Source organism: Nicotiana tabacum, chromosome 20, assembly GCF_000715075.1.
Source record: "Nicotiana tabacum cultivar K326 chromosome 20, ASM71507v2, whole genome shotgun sequence".
Lineage (NCBI taxonomy): Eukaryota > Viridiplantae > Streptophyta > Magnoliopsida > Solanales > Solanaceae > Nicotiana > Nicotiana tabacum.
Genome location: NC_134099.1, coordinates 49,305,293 through 49,331,040, shown reverse-complemented (window position 1 = coordinate 49,331,040; position 25,748 = coordinate 49,305,293). Strand labels below are relative to the sequence as shown.

At 34.0% G+C, this 25,748-nt stretch overlaps 2 protein-coding genes and 1 long non-coding RNA gene across 4 annotated transcripts; 2 read left to right on the top strand and 1 right to left on the bottom strand.

Annotated features, from left to right (window-relative positions):
• Nucleotides 1-449: 449 nt before the first annotated feature.
• On the top strand, nt 450-5,776 carry LOC107823620 (cysteine-rich receptor-like protein kinase 2). Of its 2 annotated transcripts, none has more exons than XM_016651244.2 (8): nt 450-716; nt 2,092-2,891; nt 2,963-3,076; nt 3,156-3,295; nt 4,131-4,341; nt 4,472-4,706; nt 4,834-4,984; nt 5,077-5,776. In XM_016651244.2, the coding sequence occupies exons 2-8, from the start codon at nt 2,126-2,128 to the stop codon at nt 5,416-5,418; spliced, it is 1,959 nt and encodes a 652-aa protein (XP_016506730.2). In that variant the 5' UTR covers nt 450-716; nt 2,092-2,125; the 3' UTR covers nt 5,419-5,776. The 2 variants fall into 2 exon arrangements, with proteins under 2 accessions (XP_016506730.2, XP_016506110.2); XM_016650624.2 differs by having other exon boundaries at nt 4,469-4,706.
• A 1,144-nt stretch (nt 5,777-6,920) lies between these two features.
• LOC142174661 (uncharacterized) lies at nt 6,921-8,950 on the top strand. The gene is made up of 3 exons (XR_012703602.1): nt 6,921-7,066; nt 7,213-7,265; nt 8,632-8,950. It is a non-coding gene; the product is annotated as an uncharacterized LOC142174661 (long non-coding RNA).
• An 8,907-nt stretch (nt 8,951-17,857) lies between these two features.
• Nucleotides 17,858-18,436, bottom strand: LOC142174367 (uncharacterized). Its single transcript, XM_075240152.1, has one exon. It carries the CDS (start codon nt 18,434-18,436, stop codon nt 17,858-17,860), a length of 579 nt encoding a protein of 192 aa, XP_075096253.1.
• Nucleotides 18,437-25,748: the final 7,312 nt, after the last annotated feature.

Genomic DNA, 25,748 nt, shown 5'->3' with positions numbered 1-25,748 from the left:
AATAGATCAAAATTTTGACTCCAGAAGAGTGAATCCACAATAACACGAAGCTCTACTCGACTGTGGGACCACCAATCTTCAACTTTTATGTGCCGGGAGGACTCAATTTTTTTTTTTAAAATGGGGCAGAATCGATCAGAAATTGGGGGGGGGGGGGACCAAGAGGGAGTAAAATAATGGAGTTAGAATGAAACGAAGAAGAAGAAGACGGAGGATTTTTTAATAAGGTGTATAGCTCCATTAATAGTGGCGCTATGTAAGATGCGTCAGCTTTTAATTAATATAGCGCCACAAAAAGTGGCGCTATACAGTAACGGTGCAGTTACCGTTACTGTATAGCGCCACTTTTTGTGGCGTTATATATAATTTGGTAATTTTTGTTTAACACTTATTTCCGTATTTTGAGTAAAAAATAACCGCATTTTGGTTCCTCCATTATACCCCATAGGCCATAGCTGCTGATTTTTAAGTCTCCTCTTTGACAAAATATCCCCTCTACAAAATCTTTCACTTGTTTCTTCTCCTTAGATTCTCTCATTTACTAACCCCTCATCCTATTAATAATAAAATTAATTTCATCCCTTTACTTATCGTTCCTTTATTTTTTCTTCGTCACTCTCCTCTGTTCTTTGTTAGAGTTGTTAAAGCAGCTGAACAGTTTTCTCCAGCGATCTTGCTCAAGAAATCGATTTTCGGGAACCCCATGTGAACAAAAGGTAAATATTTTGGTTCTCAAGTTGTTTTATTTCCTGAAATTGAAGTTTCCCTTGGTGTCTTTGAGCTAAAAGCTTTTTCTACATTTAGCTTTGACTTTTTCTCTATTTTCGGCCACTGAAGAAGCTGAAAAGAACTAGTCATTGAAAATTGAGAATCTCTGTATACAGTTCAACTCTGAGGATTTTGTAATTCTTGTTTCTTCTTTTTAATCGTACTTTTTAGGCAATCATGACTTAATTTCTGGAGAAAAGAGCTTCCCATTTTGTCAATTTACTTGCAAGACCATTCTTTGGTCTTAAGCTTCGTATAAAATCAGTAAGAGAACTCTTAAAATTTGTTATGATCAGGTTGACTGCAAATAAACAAAGGAAATTCCCCTTCTTCTTTTCCCGTATCTTTTGTTAGTTTGTTCCTCTAATTCTGAATCATGGGCATCAAGTTTTGAGCTTTTTGCATAAAAACATAAATAGAGAGAAGTACAATAAGAAGAAGAGAAAAAAAGATGGACCTTTTTTTTTTTGGTGTATTGAAGATGGGGGGTCTAAGTTGTGAGTTGGAAATGTGATGGCAAACTGGTCAATTGTGGCACATTAGTCTTATTATCTGGCTTGAGCCAAGTGGTAATGAGGTGGGGTCTCACTTTTATATTTGTTAATCATTGTGGTTGGTTTTTTGGTATAATCATTCAATGCTGACCTTTCTTTTGTTTCTAGATGGAACACAAACAAAATTTTCAATTTGTCTCATATTTTATTTACCACGTGCATAGACTTCTTTTAGACTAATGAGTTTAATTTTTATACACTCACAATCAGATTATCTAAAATACAGTATAATTATATGTAATCGTTCATAATAAGTGAGATTAGTAACATGAAAAATAAGGTAGATCATTTGCTACAACAGATTAAAATATACTGGCAGTGTAAAGATTTGTTACAGTGTCAGTAAATATAAATTAAATCTTAGTCTAATATAGGATGCTGCAGTAGTTTGAACCATGAAGTTTTTCTGGTCTCTTTTTGATGTTGCTTTGAGCGAAAAATATCAGATTTTGGGAAATGAATGTGAAACCAAGACTTCTTGGCATGACTCAATGATTGTTAATAAAGGTGGAAAACGAATTTACAGAAATAAAGGTGACATGATTGTAGTCTTTGGACTTTGTTGTCAAACCTTTTGGTTATGAAAGGAAGCTACCTTGTCAATTCTTCATGGTTTTCATATTGCTCGACCTTTACAAGAAAGAATACAATTTAATAAAGATTTAACTCTTCATAGCTTTTATTTAGCAGTTTGACCTTCTTATATTTGATTGATTTCACTTAAAAAGTCCCTGAAGTATTCTACTCAAATCCGTCCTATGTTGAGCAGGCAATTCATCAATCTAAGATCTTGCGACCGGGCAATGGAGGAAGTAGTGACATTAGTTGCATTTAGACTATTTGTTATTCTATCAATTTTACTTCTACCAAATGTATCCGAGGCGGAACCCAGATCTCAACCGGTCCAGATCATATGCGGTAACCAACACGAGCATAATACTACAATTTATGTCCCAAATTTTGTTGCCACAATGGAAACCATAAGTGAACAAATGAGAACTAGAGGCTATGGAGTAGCAGTCACCGGCACTGGACTGGACGCTAACTATGGACTAGCACAGTGCTATGGTGATCTTTCTTTACTTGACTGTGTCTTATGCTATGCCGAAGCCCGAACAGTCCTTCCTCAGTGCTTTCCTTACAATGGAGGGCGAATTTATCTCGATGGCTGCTTTATGCGGGCTGAGAATTACACATTCTATGACCAGTATTTAGGACCTGAAGACAGACATGTCTGTGGAAATAGAACCAGAAAGGGTTCTTTGTTCCAACAAACCGCTAGGCAGGCTGTTCAGCAAGCTGTTGCTAATGCACCAAACAGTAATGGCTATGCACGCGCTGAAGTGGCAGTGCCCGGGGCAACAAACGAGACAGCTTATGTCCAAGCTGACTGCTGGAGAACACTGAGTGCTAACTCGTGCCGAGCTTGTTTGCAAAATGCATCTGCCTCTATGATGGGGTGCTTACCCTGGTCAGAAGGCCGAGCATTGTACACTGGATGCTTCATGAGATACTCGGATGTTAATTTTCTTAACGCTATAGCTACCAGTGGAGACTCATCATCAAATGGTAATCTTTATTCTGTCTTCTTCTTTTCAAACTGTCATGGGGACCATGTGGCTGATAGTACATATTTTCAGGAAATGTGGTAGTAATTGTAATTGCTGTTGTTAGTGCTGTGGTCGTTTTGGTAGTGGGAGCTGTTATCGCCTTTTATATGTGGAAGAACAAACAAATACAGAAGAAGAGAAAAGGTAAAACCTTTGGTAATATTTCAGCTAAAGGCTTTAGCTTTGAGTATTTACGAAGTAACTAAGAGTTTGAAATATCCAGGTTCCAATGATGTGGAGAAATTAGTGAAGACTCTTAACGATAGTAGCCTGAACTTCAAGTATTCAACTCTTGAGAAAGCCACCGGGTCTTTTGATGAGGCGAACAAGCTTGGTCAAGGTGGATTTGGTACAGTTTACAAGGTAGTGGGCTGAGAATATTGCACTGCTTAACATCTTTATGTTTTCAGTTTATCCATAACTATAATTCACAATTACGAGTATCCACATGATCACATCAGAGTAAGTTTATACGATATGCTTACGTAGGGGTGTTCATGGTTCGGTTTGGATCGATTTTTCCCTAAAAAGAAACCAAACCAAGTAAGTCGGTTTTTCAAATATTAGAACCAAACCAAACCAAACCAATTAAGTCGATTTTTTCTCGATTCAGTTTATGTCGGTTTTTCAGTTTTTTCGGTTATTTGTCGGTTTTTTCTTAAATATAAGACATACACTACCAAACACATATTTCGGCGACCACATTTCAAAGTAACACTATCAAATCAATTGCCCTTTGAGAAATCTATTATTTACCAAGATATATTGATGATAATTGAATCAAATAGTGATGAATAATTTAAGGACTCAATTAAAAATATGTTATTTTTAACATGAAATAGATTCTTACACTTAACAAAAGAAAACTACCAATCAAACTAAAATGCAAAGGTGAAGAACTATACTAAAAGTGCAAACGATTAACATTTAAAATAAAATTTTTGAAATTTTGTATAAAAGTATACATATATATATAGGTATAATAATAAATTTAAAATAGCTACTCCTATATTCGGTTTGGTTCGATTTTTTTTTTTTATTAAAACCAAACCCAAACCAAATTTGATCGGTTTTTAAATTTCAAAACCAAAACCAAACCAAACCAAAAAGTATTGGTTTTTTTGGTCGGTTTGGTTTGATTTTCGGTTTGGTTCGGTTTTTCGGATTTTTATGAACACCCCTATGCTTACGTTGTCAGGGAGTTCTACAAGATGGGAGAGAGATTGCTGTTAAAAGGCTGTTCTTCAATAACAAACACAGAGCTGCAGATTTTTACAACGAAGTCAACATTATTAGCAGTGTTGAGCACAAAAATCTAGTAAGGCTATTAGGATGCAGCTGTTCTGGACCTGAAAGTCTTCTTGTATATGAGTTCCTCCCGAACCAGAGTCTTGATCGGTTTATCTTCGGTGAGTAGCAGTAGCAGAACTTTGCTCTATCTTAAATTGTTTTATACAACTGCTGCAATGACTTTAACGCACTCCTGATTCTTATTGGCATGAAACTAATTGAATTGACCCTGTACGTTGAAATCAGCAGACCCTAGCAAAGGTAAAACACTGAACTGGGAAAAAAGATTTGAAATCATTATAGGGACTGCAGAAGGTTTGGTCTACCTCCACGAAAACAATAAGACGAGGATTATTCATAGAGATATAAAAGCCAGCAATATTCTTTTGGATTCAAGGCTCAGAGCGAAAATTGCTGATTTTGGGTTGGCCAGGTCTTTCCAAGAAGACAAGAGTCACATAAGCACTGCCATTGCTGGGACTTTGTTAGTGATTCTTTTCTTTCACCATTTAAATTGTAGTTCAAAACATTAGTTCACTGAATACTTACAGCCAGTAGGTTAATTAGTTATCTCTCAGTCAATGGTTAATTTTCTATTCTTTCCTTTGCAGAGGATATATGGCCCCAGAATACTTAGCCCATGGCCAATTAACCGAAAAGGCAGATGTTTACAGCTTTGGTGTTCTTTTATTGGAGATTGTTACTGGAAGGCAGAACAATAGAAGCAAACACACTGAATACTCTGACAGCTTAATTTCTATTGTAAGTTGTGAACAAATTCTTATATGCACTTTCAATATATAGAAAGTTTTTGCTCATCGGTTTAGCTGTTTCCGTATATTGGATGAAAACAGGCATGGCAGCATTTTCAACATGGGAGAGTAGAGGAATTGTTTGATCCAAATCTTATGTTGCACAACTACCATACTATCAATGTAAAAAATGAGGTTTTAAGAGTGGTACATGTCGGGCTATTGTGCACACAAGAGGTTCCGGGATTAAGACCATCTATGTCCAAGGCATTGCAGATGCTGGTAAAGAAAGAAGAAGAGTTACCTGCACCGACTAATCCTCCGTTTGTAGATGAGAAAACCATGGAGCTTCACGACCCTTGGGATACTCCATCTTATCCCCATAGAGAAGGTGATTCGGCTTCAATTGCCAACATCTCTCACAGTTCATTCTACCCCAGATGATGTTTCAGTGGCCTCATATATAAATCTGCGAGAGAATGAAATCTCCACTATCATCTTGCCTCGTGTTCCTTTTTGCATACTCTAGGAGCAGATGTTTTGTTAGTAACAACTGGCTATTATTATTGTAATGGTGAAGTGTTTGCGTATAGGGGGCGGTTTATCGTTGTTACTAAGTATATACACATTACCAGGAAGAGAAATCACAGAGCTTTTAATGAGAATTAGATAATTAGCAGTGTGCTAGCTACTTCAAAGAATGGAGGTATTGATTCTTACACATTTTGAATCATTTTAGTATTATCTTCTTCTGTAATTCTTGCTTCTTTATCCATTAGTAATTTCACCAAGCCTTTTTTTCTTTTTGGTTCATGAAGATTCTAGAACGTAGTCATCCAACACCTTGGCTTTTGGCTTGAAAATTACGTTGCTGCTTGTCATTCACAGCTTGTTTGGATGGTTGTTACCTGTTGTATTGTATCGAATTGTTACGTTAAATGTAATGTTTGTTTTAATTGTTACTTAAATTTTTATTGTATTATATCCAGAGGCGAAACCAGGATTCGAAGCTAAAGGGTTCGAGATTCTATTGATTCTAATTTACTGAATTCTAAATTAATAATTTGTACATATTCAATGAATTCTTAAACACAAATACACGGTTTTGAACAAAGTCACTAGGTTTGTCGAACCCGCATCCGAAGGTCTAGCTCTGTTCCTGATCGTATCATTAAATTCGTTGTTATCTAAAGGCTAAAAACTCCACTTTACGGAACAACCAATTTGGTGGGACGCATCGTTACCTTATTTTTTTCCTCTCATCTTGCCCTTCCATATTATTAAATAATCGTATTTTTATCCTTTACCCTACCTTTTTATATAATAATTTTATCTTGTACCTTACTTTTTCTTTATTATATTGCAAGTTTATTATTCATATTGTTGGTGCATGATATCATGAAACAACAAGAAATTAAACAATACAATCTATCCAAATATGGTATACATCAAAACGATACAGTACAATACAATACAATACTATATTATGCGTTACTTTATGAATCGATACATAACAACCATCCAAACAAGCTGTCAGTTTCGAATGTTTCTTTCAACGAATATAAAGAGAAATAAGTGGGATAGATAGCAAAAGGCTGAGAAATAAGTGGGACAAATCATCGGGGCTATTGTATCACTCCTCAAATTTATAAAAGTTTCGAGACATGCTAACTATAGAACTAAATTATTACTATTTTATTATTTTTATCTTGCCTATAGTGATATATATATATATATATATATATATATATATATATATATATATATATATATATATTGGATATACAATTAGGAAAATATTAATAGTTTTAATATTGTTAATTATTAAAAGTGGGTATCATTAAATACTAGTTAAGTCAAAAAAAAGGAAAATAAATAATTGAAATAAAAAAACGTGAGCCTTAAGCCCATAAAGGGCTCTTGACAGTAAAGGCGTGAAAGCCTTAGCCAAAAGACAAGGGTTGTGAAAAGTTTAAACAAAAGGAGATTCTCAAAAAAGAACACTTCACGTTCTATTACTAACGCAGAGCCAGCCACGAAATTGCACCCAAAGTTCTAAGGTTGTTTACAAATCACTAATTGTTGAACTCAGGTATGTAAAAATTCCTTATGGTCAATTACCCTACAGTAGTAATAGGTAAGAATTAAATAGTTAATTCCCTTATTACTCTATATCAACAATAAAGTTCATGTTTCGGTGTAAAACTTTGAAATTAATTAAAATGCATTGGTTTGTAGAATCAATTGTTTGACGGGTATAAATTGGACTGGGGTCTACGTATTGGTTTGAGGTGAGTTGATATAACCCTTTACTAAAGTGGTTTAACTCACAAAAGCATGCATACAAGATGTTTGACGAATTGCTTAAAAAAGTTTATATTTGCTTAATTGGAGCGAGTGAGTACCTATTAACTTAGAATTTTTCTAGCAAAAGTTTAGATAATTTATTATGATATACGTGCATAAATTTATTATTTTCAAAAGTCTAGCAAGAAACAAATAAATGTTTCTAACCAGTCAAGCAATCTTTTAATAGCAATCTTTAATTAACCGTGTGAAACCTTAAACACCAATAGAACTATAGTTATGGATTTCTGTATTCTAAAATTGGTCAACAAGAACATTAATACTAGATTATAATTCCAGCTAGGTGGAGACCTTATTATCAACTTCCAGTAAAATATCTCCAATAGCTAAATTTGCTATATGGAGAGCAAATTTAGCACCAATTAAAGATGGGAACAGGCCAACAAAAAGTTCACACTATCACCTTTAATTTCTTTTTCTATAATGTTGAATAGTATTATGTCATTACTAATATAAGAAAGTAATGTTTTATTATTTAAAACTAATTTTAATACGTAAGAATCTTCGAATGTGCTTCTTTCGCTTTTTTGTAATTGGACAGATGTTAATTTATGGGTGTCAAAATCAGCATATAATGTGTTATTCTTATATGCTATTTTCATATTGAAAATTTATGAAGAAGCAAAAATCTTTAGAAATACTTTTAGATGTTTATTTCATTTTTATGTCATGCTTTATATTTAAGGATACCAGACAGAGCATGTACATGATATTCCAAAAAGAAAAGATTTAGACTTGAAAAGTCACAAGAAGAAGTAGAAAGAAAAGATTTTTGGGAGTATCCTTTATTCTGAGAAGAGGTCATCGTCCAGGCCGAGGGTCCTGACCAAGGCGTTGACTTCCTGAAACTACTTGTGCCAAAGTAGGGAGCACACGAGCCGAGGGTCTCGTTGTTGAGAAATTACTTAGCCATGCTAAGGTATGATACATGAGCGCTGAGAACCATGAAGTGAGTGACACCTCGTGGATTGGGCCTATTCGATCAGGTTGAGATCAAACCCGTGCCGATCACACGGTGACTGAGACAGAATTAAGTCAGGATAGTTGGAACTCCCAAAGTATAAAGTGAAGTATTTTTTTATAAGAAAGAAAAAGAAAAGAATTTCTTTTAGAATATTCATAACTGCTATTATGCAATTAGTTTAGAATTATTCTTTTAAGCTTTATGTTTTAAATGTATTTAGAACCTTTGCTCGTAATGTAAATGTTATTAAAGTTTCGCCCCCTGTTGTTGAGATTCACTGAGTACAATGGATGGTACTGACGTTCTCTTTTGGGAACCTACGTTAGTGTGCGGTACAACGTAGGAACCGGTTTTGCAGGCGAGCAGGCTACGGGTTAGGACTTCCTTCTCTTCCAGTGTTATTGATGAGCTCCGCTTTTGTTCGTGGAGTATTCCTTTGAGTCATCTTTATTTAGTTATTTCTTTGTTTACTTAGAGAACTGGCCAGGAAACCTCATGTCCTGAGCAGTGAGTTAGTTTATCAGTAGAGGCTTCATAGACATAATCGTTGGGTTAAGATTCAGATGTTTTTGATAATAACTTAGCAGTATTTCATTGGTTACTATGAATAAAGTTTTGGAGTTGATTTATTTAAATGTTTAAATTAATCAAAAGTATTTGGTTAGAGTATTGCCTTGTTGCATATAAAGTTTGGAGTTATATAATAAATTTGATAAGCAGAGATGGTTCGCTCGGTCATGTTTAGTGATCGAATGCCAGTCCCGGCTTGCTCAGGAAATGGGTCGTGACAGCTATTGACCATTTGTTATCGTAATTCTAATTGACTGAAATGCTAGTTATTTCTACTGTGAATTTGCTCTACTCATTGGGATCTTTTAATTTGCTGGCCTAAAGTTATATATGATATCAGGGATGAATCCAATATCGGCTGCAGTTGACCCCAATAATTTTAACGCGTACATAAATTTATGTGTAAGAATTTATTAAAATTGTAATAAATATGAATACGCAACTTTAAAAAAATAATAGGTTCAATACTAAAAACCTTAAAAGTTGGACCTACAAATCTTAAATCCTGATGCCCCCTCCATATAATATTCTATAACATGAATTCAAATTAGAAATGGTATTGCATAACGACCTGCCTGCCTGCAAAATTAACACATTATAATTGTTCCTTGTTTTTACTCTTGTTATCAAATGTCTTGTTTATGTTCACCTCGTTATTACATTTACGTTGGTGGAAATTATCCACTATGTTGACTTAACATTAACATTAACATTAACATTAACATTAACATTAACATTAACATAATGTTTGGTCTTATAATATGGGCTAAACAAATATAGTTGGTGGACATGACTTAGAGAAATTTTCACGAATAAGCTATTTCGATGTTGCTGTTTAACTTTTGACCCCGCTTAAAAAAATTGCATGAAAATAACTTCCAGCCAGGAGTTGAGGTTCAATTCCTGAGGGATCGCCAGAAGATTTGACTTGCCATAACTCAAAGCAGATCACGAGGAGTTTAGTACAAAAATATCCTAGCGGATGACTAGGAAATTCATGTGGATGAGCTTGTCACGACCCATAATGGATCACAAGGAGTTCAGTACGCTCGCTAGAAGTTCTGACAAATTACTAGGAGTTTAGCATAAAGGAAAATTGGCATGCAAATACAACCCAATCCACCTATTGGCAAGAAACAGCCCAACTTCAAGTTATTGGACAGGTTTGACATTTTAACTAAAAGAAATTGGCAAAATTATAGTCTCATCCCCTATTTTTCGTGGGCGTTCAGTACTTCGTTATTTAAGAATGTCGGCTCGTTACTTTTAATATTCGATTTTTCTATTTCGAATACCACATTAAAGTAGTTCGGTGCAGTTGGTATTTCTTGTTTAGTTTGATATGGTACGATTTCAGTTTGATGCCTTAAAGGAATCGTATTCTTTTAAAGGAATAGCAATTGTCATATAGTATACATTGACGAGTAACATACGTTCAGACTTGAAAAATATATATTAAAGAACAAGTAGCAACACTTGCCTATTGCAGCAATTAGGGGTGTACAAAGGAAACTGACAAACCTCACCAACCCGATAATCTGAGTCAAACCGAGAAAAAAAACCCGATTATGGGTTGGTTTGATTTGGTTTGGTGTTGGAAAAAAAAACCCGACCATAATTGATTTGGTTTGGTTTTAACTAAAGAAAGTCAAACCGAAATCAAACCAACCCGATATTACACATATATAAATTTTAGATATATTTAATATATAAATATACTTATTGTGATGTAATTTATAAATCTTTCTTAAAAGATTTTATAATTTTATTTTTTGAGGTATTATTTTAAGGTTGGACTTAGAACTTTTGAATGTTCCAATAAGTTTTATAGCCATTAACATTAGTAAATTAAATAGTGCTAACAAAAGCCCAAACCAAAATCAAATCAATACTAATTCTAACAAAAGACATTTAATTCAATACTACGAACGGGAATGTATTGAATATCTATTTTTTGTTTTGCAATAATTTAGATAAAAATGCATAGCCTATTTTTATTTTTTCTTTAGCGTTTAGTCATGTATTTAATAATCCCTTATTAGTCTACTTATTTTAGCATGACTTGGTACTTTTAGATTATGTTTATTTTTATTATGGCTTTTTAATTAGCAATATTTATATTACATAATTTTATTGTCTTTATTGTTGAATATTTTAGGATAATGCCATGACATATCTCATATTTCGTATTATTTTCTTGGAAAATACTTTATATAGTTGTATCTTACTAGGACTAAAGAAATATGTTGAGCATAATTTATATGTTTTGTTCTAGGAAGATTTTACCGGAAAAACCCCCCTGAAAAAACCCGAATAACCCGAAAGTGAAAAACCCGAGTTTTATAGGTTTGGTTTGGTCTTTAGATTTAATAATCCGACACAATTGGTTTGGTTTGATAATTGTAAAATCCGAACCAAACTCGACCTATGTATACCCCTAGCAACAATAACTAACGAGCATCAATTATTCTAAACTAGTGTATTTGGCTGCACTTCGCGCGATTATAAAATTCTTTTTCAAGTGCAAATTTTTAATTAGAATGTAGTGATTCTTTTGAAATTATTTTTGTCATACTTATTATATTTCTATTTCAAATAAAAAGTACTTTCACTTTCTATGTATGTGTTTGCACATATAGATAGATCTTTATGTATATTAATATATATTCCCTCTGTTCTATTTTATGTGAATCTATTACTATTTAAAAGTCCAATAAATCTATCTTTGAACACATTTTTAGAAATACTTTTTAAATATTCTGAATTATTAACTATTGTGATTTATAGTATTTTAGTTTCTGCATATTTGAAAATTCTATGTTCAAATTCACAATAAAATAGTCAGTTTATCGCTCATACTCCAAAAAGGTTCACATAAATTAAATCAAAGAGAGTAATTTGTTTGTACATTTAATTTTTTTTTATATAGTTATGAGTACTTTTTATAATTTTTTCTTATTTTTTAAATAAAACATGAAGTAGTAAAGAAAAAGGAAAAATAAAGTAATTGAAACCTATCATATTCGGAACAAACTATATGAAATATTCTTCTCAAATTAAGCTCCAATTTCAGCTGCAAAATTCCCTTTCTTTCCCTTTTCTATTTTTTCTATTTCTCTTTCCTTTTCCATTTGCTTGTTCTTATTTTTCTTTTCCTCCGCTTAATCTCTTCCTAATTTTATGCAAAATTTTCAAAAAAAAAAAAAATCTTAAAATACTCTCATCATTATTTCCTATAAAGTCAAAGTGCTTCAACGGAAAAAAAAAAAGATATCAAGACAAAAAATCACATGCACACAAATATATTAAATTTTACCGTAGTTTCTGAGCAAGCTTCTACAAAATTTCTAACTGTTACTTCCTTTCTTCTTTTTTCTCCACCTCATGATATTCAATTGGAGGTCAAGATAGCAAGAGTTTTGATGATTCTTTAGAATTACAAATGGCCTTGAATTGTTAATGCCTTGGTTCCTCACTTCTTTCATCCTTGTTTTTATATATTTCTGCTAATTCATACTACACAAGATTTGGATTTAGTTTGTTAAAAGGTGAGATGGTGAATTCATATGGTGTTTCTATTTATATAGAGGTATTCAGAAATTAGTGGTGAAAAGTCCTTTCAAAATCTACAATTATAAGTGATATATAAAGTTGTAGCTGAAAGTTAAATTTAAAATGTGCGAATTAATTTTAGAACTGAAATATTATGTAAGGTATTTAAAGGATAGGTAATTAAATAGAAGAAGGAAAAAAGAGAGACATAAATGTTGAAAATCTTACAATCCTAACTTCTGCACTTCTTTATTGCCTTCACAATTCTTTATTGGTATTTATTTCACCTTGTAGGTACACATTGTAAACTCATGAATTTATTAAATTTTTTATTAAAAAATAGGGTAAAAAGCCAAAAGCACCAGAAATTAGATAATTATGTCTCTCAGCTCTTTCATTTCCTCCTTTATATATATGTATATTGGGCCACAAGTTGATTTTTTTTATTTTTTATTTTGTAAATACAATCGAAATAGAAAAGCGTCATTTTCATAATTCTAACAAAAATTAAAATATAAATGCAAGGCATACATACAAAAAGCTAGAAAAAATGTAAGGAAAGAAATTATATATGAAAAAGATCAGAAAAACAAATGCAATGATGGGAATTTCACTCGTCTCTTTCTCATTAAACGTTTTTCGTAAATAAAATTTAGTGCTCTAGCTGTAATACAGAGTATTAATTATGTAACTAATAAATTTGTTACAGACTTCTGGTGTAACGTATTCACCTTCTATTCCTAATTAATTATTGTTCATAAATATTACTCACATTAGATGTTTTTCTGAGCTTGAAAATTTTGAAAATGAGAGAAAAAAAGAGGATAATACTACCTAAGCAGATCAATTATCAAATCTAGAGAATCGTTACTTCTTTATGGATATATGCTTGCTTATGTATGTTGCTTATACATTTCCAGCTATTTTGAATATCGGCAAAAGTTCATAAAATAATGAAAAATTCAGTCATCACCATGCATGGATCGCGTTAAAAAAAGAAAGAAAGAAAAGCAAGCTAGAAACGCTTTCTCAAACTTTCTTGTGTTCTTCTTTTGCATCTATCGATTACCAAAAAATAGAAATGGAGAAAAAAATAAGTCCAAATGAGGCAAATACAAAGTAACGTCCAAGATAAGTTTACATCCAAGGCTAATAAATTGATCAAGGTTCTTAACGAATGTCCTCAAGCCAATGATGCTAAATAGCAGACACTACAGACACACAATTTTAGTCATCACAGTTGAAAAGCATGAATGAGAAGCATGGCAGCAAATTTGCTTTTCAAAAAGGGAGAAAGTATGTCATTTAACGGTTGAAAATATTTTACTTTAAGTCTTTAACTTAATTTAATCAATAAAAAAATTTGCTGGCCAAATATAAAAAGAACAAAGCTTTGAAAATACAAATGTTAACTCCATACTATTAACAAATCAAAATAATTAATTTGTCAAAAATTCGGTAAAGCATACTGCCAAGAAATTCACATTTAAACCATATATTGAGATAAATCAAAATCACGTGAAGTGAGTTCAGACTTAGTTGGGACATTTTCGTAGGATTCCCAGTATAAAAGATATTAGAAAATTATCACCTCAGTTTTGGTTAGTCCTGACTTAATTAAAGCAATGACATGTCTTCCTTGTAAACTCATGACCGAAAATTAGTCAAAAATTTCTTAACTTGAATTCGTAAAATTTCTGAATCCACACAACTTGTTTCTCAGAAAATTACAATCATACCCAACTCAGGCACCCACAAAAGAAGAATTTATAAGAAGTAATTCTAACTAACCCTAAATCAACATTAAAATTTTAAAATATATTTAAGGTAGACAGGAAAGAAGTTAGATCTTACTGGAAAAACCTATTTTCGTTTACTCTTTTTCTTTTTCTATTTTTTGTTATGAGCAGTCAGAATTTTATTATTGACAAAAACTCATACTAAGATAATGCTGAGATGATACAGAAAAATGCCAATATCAGTCCATATTTATTTTTATAGTGCTGATACAAATTGCATCAATATATCTCGTTCATAACCTTACATCTTCCTTAAAACTAATGGACTTTATATGTCATTTGGTTATCATATTTCTTTTTCTGTCATAGAAAGCCATGAAGGATATATTTTGCATTAAACTTTATTTAAATACAAAGATACCAGTCTATTGAACATTGAGATTGCTCCAAATAAAAATATGTAGAAGATAAGACAGAAAACTAATAACAGTGAAAAGATTAAATAAAAACAGTGGTGGATTATAGTATCTTCAAAAGATAGTTGACCGATTTCTCCCATCAGTAGAACAATATGCTGGTTCAGAAAACTACAAAATCAAATAATTTGAATTAATAAAAGCTAATACCAGAATAAAATAATTGAAGGGAAAAAATATTGTTGTCATAATAGAAAATAACTTGCCTCTAGAGAATATCCCTTTGGTGATCATATTCATAGTTATGATATAAAAGAAAGAGGAGTTGTATTTGTATACCTCTGGTTAAGAAACAATTTTGACTTCTCAGTGTGACTTTGCTCCATATTTGTTGCAATCATACCGGAAAAATGCAACTGAGAAAATATAGTAGAAACGTTGATGACAACCCCAACAACACAAAACCATTGTATTTAAGTGGATCTGCAGGAAAATAAAGATAAAGTAAAGTAAATTTTGTTAATTAATTAGAAGTTGTCGACCAAAGTAAGTGAGAAAGAGTTTCACCTTATATTAATCCGTGTAGATGAAAATCAAATACATCCTTGTTGCAACTTCTCCCAAACGATCTAGGAGGGAGTTGCATCTAACAGCGAGATAACAATATATATGAGAACGGGCACCAGATAATTTATCTAACAAATTAAATAAGCAATTATAATCCGAGGATAAAAGTTTGAAACGATTGAAGAACGCGTAGATGAATAAAGAGCATTTAATAATTAAAGAAAACGATTATAAGAGAAATTTCATAGAAAAATAACGAAAATATAGGAATTTAAATGAACAGTTTCTTTTGGGAATATGGAAGGTCATGAAACGGTTGGAAATGGCCGTGTTTGTATATTTCATTTTCAATGTCTTCTCCTCTACTGTATTTGGCACTTGTTTAAATTTTAAACAAAAAATAAACAGTAAAATTGAAAAAAAAACCAAAAAAATGAGATTATAGATAAATACATTTCCTGGACTATGAGAGGTGCCATGTCAGCACTCTTTGTCCTTCTTTTATATATATATATATATAGATTTCTAACTTGCGAATTGCAGCAGCAACTAACGAGCAGCAACAACTAACGAGCAACAACAACTAAGACTTAAGAGCCACCTGCTCTTACTCACAAAATCCAATTACACATTCTAATTGGAGGTGTCCAAGTCATTCTAAAACTGCAGCCAATAAATGTTTAAATTCCAACCAAACATTCTAAACAGCAGCAATCAGTCTATGCTAACCTATGGGAGTATAATATTTAGTAAAAAAGATCGGTAATTTGGTAGTAACCAAAATAACGAAACCTTAAAATTGAAAACCATATCGTACTCCGAATTTGCAGAAAATTAATACTCTTAAGTATCAAAAAATCAAAATCAAAGTATCTAATTAATTCGGTTTGGTCTGGTTTTTTGGATTTTATATCACCGTAACTTTCCCTTCTATTCTCTCTCCCACAACTCGTGTTATTCTAAGGTTGCACCATGGCACGAGGAGAGGATGGGAGGGGGGGGGGGTGTTATGACGAGAAAGAGGGAAACCCGAAAATAAAGAAGATAAAGAACACCAAATTTTAACGTGGAAAATCCTTCAAATCGAAGGTAAAAACCACGGGATCACAAAGATGCAAAAAGCTCCACTATAACAATAAGAGGGTTACAAAAGTTCTCTAAATTGGCTACATAACAAGTGCCAAACACGGAGCAACAACTGTAACAAGAGCAACAACTAATCAATTGAAGAAAGAGGAGAATCCACAAAATGAAGCTGCTGTTCGAGGCTCGAAATCAGATGCTACGAGATATCAAATCTGATCTCCACCATTCAAATCCAAGACCAAGATGTTACGAACACTCAGTCAAAATTTCAGCCCGATCCAACGGTTAACGAATCGGAACATGTGATTTGAATATTGGCTAGTCGGAATAAAAATCTGCAGCAAAACAAATATTTTTCTTCTCTCTTCTCTCTTGACGAAAGCTCTCTCAAAAACCACTCTTATGTGCTTAAGTCTTTCAAAGACTTGTATCAATAAGCATAGAATAATTCTCCAAGGTTGTCCTATTTATAGATTATGAGTGGTGCTTTCTCTTAAAGCCAAAACCCACTCAAAATAGGAATAAACCGAATCCAATTCCAAATAGGAATGGAAAAATAAAGAGAATAGGATTAGGCCATTGAGCCTTTGGCTTGACAACATGGGCATGAGCCCAACAGGGGGGAGGTGAATTGTGTCTCGCCTGATTTCGTGACTCAAACAACTAGTGAAGTGTGGAGCTTAAAAAACACAATAATTTAACGTAAAAAATTACCTTACTGAAGGGAGTAAAACTCATGATGACTTTTTAGTGTAGGATTTGCTTTCAAAACTTTACTAACTTCAAAATGTAATTTTTAGGTTATAACTCAATAACCAAAGGGAATAACTTTAGTACCGTTCCCCGACAATCAACTCAATTGTATCTATCGCTATTAAAATTAACTCTACCATAGAAATAGAAACAAAATTTTAAAGTTTATCCTAACCTATAATTACGGGTTTTCAAACGTAAATAAGTTACAATTCACGAACAGAGACTTAACCTAGCAACTAAAGAACTAAGCAACTTCTTCCTTCATTGAACAGTTTGAGTCCATAAGAGTACTTTTTTGCTTGGATTGTTGTTTCAAAAATTAATTCCTTAAACATGTGTGAAGAGTATAAGTCCTGAATAGCAGCAATAAGGTACTTTATATAGGTGAAAGTTGCCAAAATTTCTTCTTCAATTAATTAATGTCTAAAATCTAAAATATTTCGGTTAAAGAAAACCGCTCCTTATTAGATTTGGTTTTCTTATTTGTTATTAACTCCTCAACCCTTCCTTCAATGCAATATTTGATAATTTTTAAAAACATCTTTTTTTTAACCAAAGGTTCTCCATAGGAGATTATATTGAAGATAAGTCAAAAGAAACATAGAGGGGGGCATATACCTGACCTCATCAAATAGAGTTAATTGGACAAATTCAACTTTACAATTGTCTTATCCCTAAGATAACAGAAAGAAAGGATGGTTACTTCTGAAACAATTAAGGTCCCAAAAATTGCTAAGTATGAACTTAGCACAAATATCACATTCAACCTGGATCAAAGATGAAAGTGTTCTTCCTCACCTTAATTCTAAAATTTGGTCTTCTTAGCTCATCATTTTTCACTGAGGATGTAATTTGCCTTGGCATGTTTATAGCCCCAGTGAAGAACTGATTTTTTTTCTATCTCTTTCCGCTAAATTTGCTAGAAGATCAGCTGGAATGTTACCTTCCCTGAAGGTGTGAGTGAATTGAAGCTGTCCATCTGTGTTCATTGCTTGAATCTCTTTAACTTCTTCTCTGATTTGCCATGCCGTGGAGATTTCTCCCTTTGTCATTTGAAGAACAAGTAAAGAATCTGATTCAATAGTTAATTTGTTAAAGCCGTGGTCTAAACACAACCTCATTCCAGTTTTACTAGCCTGCACCTCAGCTGAATTATTGGAGCAACACCCAAGATATACAGTGAAAGCCATGACCATATGTCCAAGATGATCTCTTAAAATCCCACCACCCCCTGCGTTCCCAGGATTTCCTTTGCTGCACCCATCTACATTTAATTTGAACTCACCGAAAGCAGGATTATTCCATAACACTGGTATGATGCTCAGCTTGGGCTTAATCCTATCAACCAGCTTGGGCTTAAAACCACCTTTTGAACATGGATTCCTCCGTCTAATATTTTTCTTGTAACGCACACATTGTCTTCTTTCTAGAATCCAGACTTGCATTCAATATTTCGTTGTTTCTATTAACATTCAACATTCTGCTACATCCTACTACAGATCTAGTTCTTTCATCACGTAACTTACGTGTTATTTCTTGACACCAATTAGTAGTATAATAAATAACATCAATGGAACCTCTTCAATAGGTTTGTTAATAATCAAAACTTAATTTATAGCAAATATGCTCAACTCAATAAAATTTTTCTTTTTGATGATGACAAATCCATGTGCAAATTACCCAACTATCTAAATAATATTTTTACAATTTTCAACGCAAGAATCAGTTTCATTATCATCACTTTTCTTCCGATTGTCTATTTTTGCACAAGTGTAAGGACTCACCTTCTATTCATTGCAACCCTATGGCTAGGCATAAGAGCCATGTTGGTTCATGATTATCAATCCAATAAAATAGTTATCCTTTATTTTATTTACATTACAAGTTTAATAATTCAAGTGCATTAGGACCACGTTCGTTGATCAGTCATTGTGCACATCCTCAACAACATTACTTCCTTCTTTTGGTATCATTGAAAAGAATTTATTAATACACTACAAAAAAAGGGCGAAATTATGGCGGTTTTATTATGGAGGTTGATTATAATCTGTCACGGCCTCAAAGTCCCACCTTAGGATGTCATGATGGCACCTCATCTCTAAGATTAGGTAAACCTAACATACATTGAGAAATAGCAGAAATAATAACTTAAATCTCAAATGGTACAACTTTCCATTAACTCCCAAAACCCGGTGGAACTGAGTCAAAAGCTCTAACAGGAATACACTTAGGATCTTTAAAAGCAATACTCTCTGAACCGAAAAGAAACAGTAATACAACCAAAAGTAGAAGGTGACTCCGAGACCTGCGAGCGTCGGGCTGGTATACCTTGAAGTCTCCGGGATAACTGACCGAGCACTGGCGTCCAACAATGGCATAAATACTAGGATCTACACAAAAAAATATGCAGTAGCATGAGTACACCACAAGAGTACCCAGTAAGTATCAAGTCTAACCTTGGTAGAGTAGTGACGAAAACATGTCGAGACACCTACTAGACATATATTAACCTGTGCAAAATATTTATATAATCTAACAATGGAAATGAAGGCAACTAAAGAGGTAATGAAGCAATTTAACAATACAAGACTAACAATAGAAATAAGCAACAATTGAAAGTAAGAGAATACAAGTAATGAAGACAACAAGTAACCAAGTACAATCAAAATGCAAACGGAAAGAAATAAGGAGAACAAGAACAACAACCGTTCAAATCATCAAGCCTTTGCAACTTAAAATGTACAACAGGAATCATACCGAGGTGCTACGCCTCATATTAACATTGCACAATCTTTCTTATATCACTGCGTGAGCCTTGCATTTATTTTTAAAAATATTTTTTTTTCTGAAATAGCTTCACGCGTTTTAGCCCCCTTATCTCACCGTGTGACTTCAAGTAATTCCCTTAATATCAATACGCGTATAAATTGCACCTTATCATTCCGCATGCGTATCAACCCCTATTATTATACCACTGCATGCATATCAATTTCACAACATAATAGTCAACTCGCACCACACGTGCCCGTATGTCACAACAATTGCCAACATCAATAGTACCAATATTACCGCAACATATAGCCCACGTCTCAACCACATCATGTACAAGAATCTCAATAACAACAATAACGAATGAGAATTTCCCAAAAAAGAAAGATATATCAATAATCAACAGCTTCAAGCTCAATGAGATAATAGTTTTCGTAACTTCAACTTCAATTACTAGAAAAGGTGTCTCCACAAAATGACTTCCAATCCAAATGGCTAACATAAGCTTAACAACGAAGAGATAGTTTAAAATAGCAAATACATCTAATGGACGGAGAATCAGGGAAGAGATGTTTTCTCAATTTAGCAAAATTGTTGAAGATCTGAAATTTTTTGGAAGACCAAAAAAAATAGGGAACAAGTCAGGAAAATATCTTAGAAGCTTACCTACAATGCGGAAACCCAAAGTCATTGCACTGGAATGTCAAGATCTTGATAAGATGTCATACGATGAGCTCAGAGGTAAACTTATTGCCTTTGAAAAGACTCATTTAAATAGATGTGTGCAAAAGAAAAAAGAAAATGGTTGCTTTTAAAACCACTTTGGCTGAATCAGAAAACGAAGAAGAAGAAGAAGGTGGAGAACAGGAGAAAAACTTAGCTATGATTTTCAAAGTAGTATCAAGCATGATGAGAAGAAACAGAAATGGCAGAAGAGGCAAATTAAACTTTAGGAAAGGTAAAGCAGTGAATGAGAACGACAAGAATAATGGAAGATTCTATGAATATGGAAAACTCGGTCACATTCAAGCAGATTATTCTGATCTAAAAAAAAAATCAACAAAAACTATCAAAAGAAGAAATCCTTTGGTGCATGGAGTGATGAAGAAGAATTACCATAAAGAGATAGCCAACATATGTTTCATGGCAATCAGAGAAAATAGTGATGAAGAAGAATCTAATCATGAATAGACAAATGAATTAAGTCTTATGGAAGCCCAAGGGGCAAGTGATGTACGTTCACCTGTTTGTCATAAATGTAATGAGCTTCAAGAAATCATTGATATTGCTCTTGTCGATCATGAAAAAGTTATTCATGAACTTTGAAAGATCCAACGAGAAAAAAAAGATTGGGAACTGAAACAAGAAGTATGTGAAATTAAAAGAGACATGCTTTACTAAGAAGTTCATGAACTTCAGCTGCAGCATAATGGATTACAAAAATCCGCCAGCCATAGTTCCGTTAAATCAAACCAGTCAACTTCGCGCAAATACTCATCTAAGATAAAAAATTTCAATCCTTCCTCATGCATTCTTTGTGGGAAGAATGGTCATATATCTAACCACTGCACGCTTAAAAATAAAGGAGATAAATCCCCCAAAATTTTTAATACTTTCTCCTTTTTTTATTGTGGAAAGTCTGATCATATATCTAACCACTGCAAGTATAAAAATTATAGAAGTTGGATTTGATGACCTAAGGCAACAAATTAGGCAGATAGGCAGAAAACCAACCAATCAGGACCAAGAAAGCTTGGGTACCTAAAAATAAGTAATTTATTATTGCAGGAATACTGTAAGAAAAATCAAAAAAGAAAATGGTATCTTGATAGCGCGTGTTCCACACACATGACAGGTGATAAACAACTTTTCAAAACTGGTCACTAAGCTTGATGATGGGTCAGTCACTTTTGGAGATAAATCAAAAGGGAATGTAATTAAAGTTGGAAAAGTCCATTTCAGTTCATTGTGCAATGCGGAGGAAGTCTATCTTTTAGACGAACTTCGATACAATCTGCTCAATATCAGTCAACTATGTGATAGTGACTATGAGGTTTGAATTAAAAAACATGGGTGGATTATTGAAGATGAATCATGTAAAATCATTCTATATGGAAGTAGAGATATAAATATTTACACTCTTAGTAATATTGATGTCATGTTGAATAATCTATGTCTAGCATTCATAATTGATAATCCTTGGTTATGGTACATAAAACTCGTTCATGCTCGCATGCCACTATCCAAAAACTTTCTTCACATGATATTCTAATTGGACTTCCAAAACTAGATTTTCAAAAGTTCATATTTCTAATGCATGTCAATTAGGTAAACAAACTAGATCTTTTTCAAAACCAAGGACATTGACTCTACTACAAAACCTCTTCAATTGTTGCACATCGATCTTTTTGGACCAACCAAAACTACGAGTATTGGGGTAAAAAATATGCATTTGTTATAGTAGATGATTGTTTATGATTTACCTAGGTTATTTTCTTGAGTCATAAAGATGAAGCTCTAAGGAACTTTGAAGTCTTCTGCAAAAAGGTTCAATGAGAAAATGAGTATTATATTACTTTCATAAGAAGTGATCATGGAAGAGAATTTGAAAGAAGATTATTCAAAAACTTTTGCAATGACCAAAGAATCTCCCACAATTTTCCATCAAGGGATTTCACACAATTTCTCTTCATCAAAGGGTAAAAACAGAACTCTTCAAGACATGGCAAGAACCATGATTGTGGGAAATTCTCTTCCACACCACTTCTGGGCAGTAAGCAATAAGTACTGCATGTCATATCATCAACAAGTGCTTGATAAGACCTATTTTCAAAAAACACTCTATGAGTTGTGGAAAGGTAAAAGACCTAACATAAGTTATTTTCATTCGTTTGAATGCAAGTGCTTAATTCACAACAACAGAAAGGATAATCTTGATAAGTTTGATCCAAAAAGCGACGAAGGTATTTTTCTTGGATACTCTCCCTCAAGTGTGTTCGGACGGGGTCCGAGGGCTCAGGTGAATTTCGGATAGGTTGTGTTGCACTCATTTTTTATGTTTCAACGTCGTTTCTTCAAGCATAAATGATATCACATTAAGCAAATTAGCTCTAATTTATATTTTTATTAAAGTATTAGATCCGTATCATAATTTTGGAATCTTAACAACTGAAATCATCAAGTTTTGACATCTGTAACAACCCGACCGGTCGTTTTAAGAATTAATGCCCTAATCCCCTATTAACTGCATTTTCCGTGTTTGTTTCTGTTATTGTAAGTTGTCGAGAGAATTCATTTTGAATTTCGGAGTGTTTTGGGATACTTAGTCCCTCAATGAGAGCTTAAGATTTAAAATTTGGGCCGTAGATGGAGCAGTATGAAGATGGCCTCGGAATAGAATTACGTTAATTCCGTTAGCTCTTTTGGGTAATTTCGGGCTTAGGGGCATGTTCGAATTGTGTTTTGGGGGTCCGTAGCTTATTTAGGCTTGAAATGCCGAAAGTTGAATTTTTGAAGTTTCCGGTTCAATAGCGAGATTTTGATACTGGGATCAAAATCCGGTTCTGAGAGTTGGAATAGCTCCGTAGGGTTGAATGTGACATGTGTACAAAATTTCAGGTCATTCGGACGAGGTTTGATAGGCTTTTTGATCGAAAGCAGAATTTGGAAGTTTGGGAATCCTTAGGCTTGGATTGGAGGGTGATTCGTGGTTTTAGCGTTGTTTGATATGATTTGAGGGTTGGAATAAGTTTGTATGATTTTTTAGGATTGGTTGGCATGTTCTGGTTGAGTTCCCGGAGGCCTCGGGTGAGTTTCGGGTGCTTAACGGAAGTTGAATTGGACTTAGGAAAAATCTGAAGTTGGCTGAACATGTCATAACTGCACCTGCATGTGAAGGACTGCAAGTGCGGTGCCGTAGAAGCAACTTGATGATCGTAGAAACGGAAATAGGCCAAGGCTCCAGGAACCGCAGGTGCGGCTGAGTGACTACAAATGTGGCACCGCAGAGCGGTTAATTGAACGCAGATGCTGACCCAACCTGTTAATTGACTTTCGCACCTGCGATTCCTTTTCCATTGGTGCAGGACCATAGGTGCGCTCCCATGATAGCAGATGCGGTAGTCGCTAGGCAGAAATATGAAATTTCGAGGGTTTGAGTTCATAAATTGGAAAAATGATTTGGAGCTCGGTTGAGGGCGATTTCTCGAGGGTTTTGAAGGAGAAACATTTAGTAACGATTTCTATCTTCATTTTGATCTTAGAACATTAATCCATTGTTGTTTTCCTCTTCTAATTAAGGAATTTGGGCGTAAAAGTTGTGAAATGGGAGAAATGTTTCCTAATTGAAAATCCGGGTTTTGAGTGAGATTTTGATATCGGATTTTGGTGATTTTTGTTCGAGTGTGTTTGTGAGTCATTGGGGGTTCTAAATTTGTAGATTTTATTCAATTTCGAGACGTGGGCCCAGGGGACTTTTTGGGCGATTTTCTTAATTTCGCGTGTTAACTTCGAATTAATTAGTTAAATTAGTTACTTGAAGTTATATTTACATTATGCAATTACTTTGAATAGATTTGGCCATTTGGAGTCGGGTACTCGTGACAAGAACGTGATTTCGAGTTGATTGAGCTGGTTCGAGGTAAGTGGCTTGCCTAACCTTGTGTAGAGGAACTCCCCTTAGGATTTGGTATTATTGATATATAAAATGCCTTGTACGTGAGGTGACGAGTGCGTACATGTGCTAATTATTGAAAATCTTATTTTCATTAAGTAACTATAATTGGCTTTTCTTCCTTGTTGTACATTAATTGCAATTTAAGCCTACTGTTATCTTAGGGAAGCATGTCTAAGTGATTTAATTGCTCAAACTGCTCTATTTGAATTCTGTGCAGCATGCTAGGTTAGAATATCTGTTTTCCTTGGTATGAAATTGGATAGGATTGAATATTCTTCGTGATGTTGTTGTGTGTTTACTTTGGGTCTACGGGACGATATCCCGGGAGATCCCTCTGCTTGTTTACTTTGGGACTACGGATCAGTATTTCGGTAGATCCCCCTACACATTTATGATTGGGACTACGGGACAACACGAAGTAGATTTCCCGTACTATATATTTACTTTGGGACTACAGATTGGTATTCCGGGAGTTTCCCTTGCACATTTATGATTTGGATTACGAGATGATATCCTCGGAGATCCTTTGGACATTTACGTTTGGGCCTACGTGGTGATATCCCGGGAGATCCCCTATTGCTATTTTTGTGTACTGAGTCTGATTCTTTCTGTAATTTTATTCGTTATAGACTATTAGCATTTTAATTATATTGTCGTATTCTATACTGCTTCACCATGTTATTCATTTATAACCAGTAGGGCTCTGACCTTCCTCGTCACTACTCGACCGAGGTTAGGCTTGGCACTTACTGGGTACCACTGTGGTGTACTCATGCCCTTTCCTGCACATGTTTTTCGTATGCAGATCCAGGTTCTTTGGCTCAGCCCTATTTCTAGTGAGGCGAGGCAAGGCGATCTTCAGAGACTTCGAGGTATATCTACCGCATCCACAAACCGAGGAGTCCCTGTCTATTCTCTCATCTAGCTTAGGCTCTCATGTTTATACTTTTGTTTAGACATTCTGGAGTTAGAACACTTGTAGTTATTTAACAGCTTGTGGTTTTATGAGATTCCAGGTTTTGAGAGTTGATTTAGTTTGAGAGTTTATATTTGTATATGCCGAGCGATATCTTAAACATTTTATTTATGTTTTATCCGCAGTTTTGGCTAGTTTTATCTTTTGTTTTCGTTTTCCGCAATATTTTTGGCTTACCTAGTCGTAGAGACTAGGTGCAGTCATGACAGTTCACGGAGGGCAAACTTGGGTCGTCACAAGTTGGTAATCAAAGCTCTAGGTTCATAGGAGTCATGAATCACAAGCCGGTTTATTAGAGTCTCGTGGATCGGTACAGAGACGTCTGTACTTATGTACG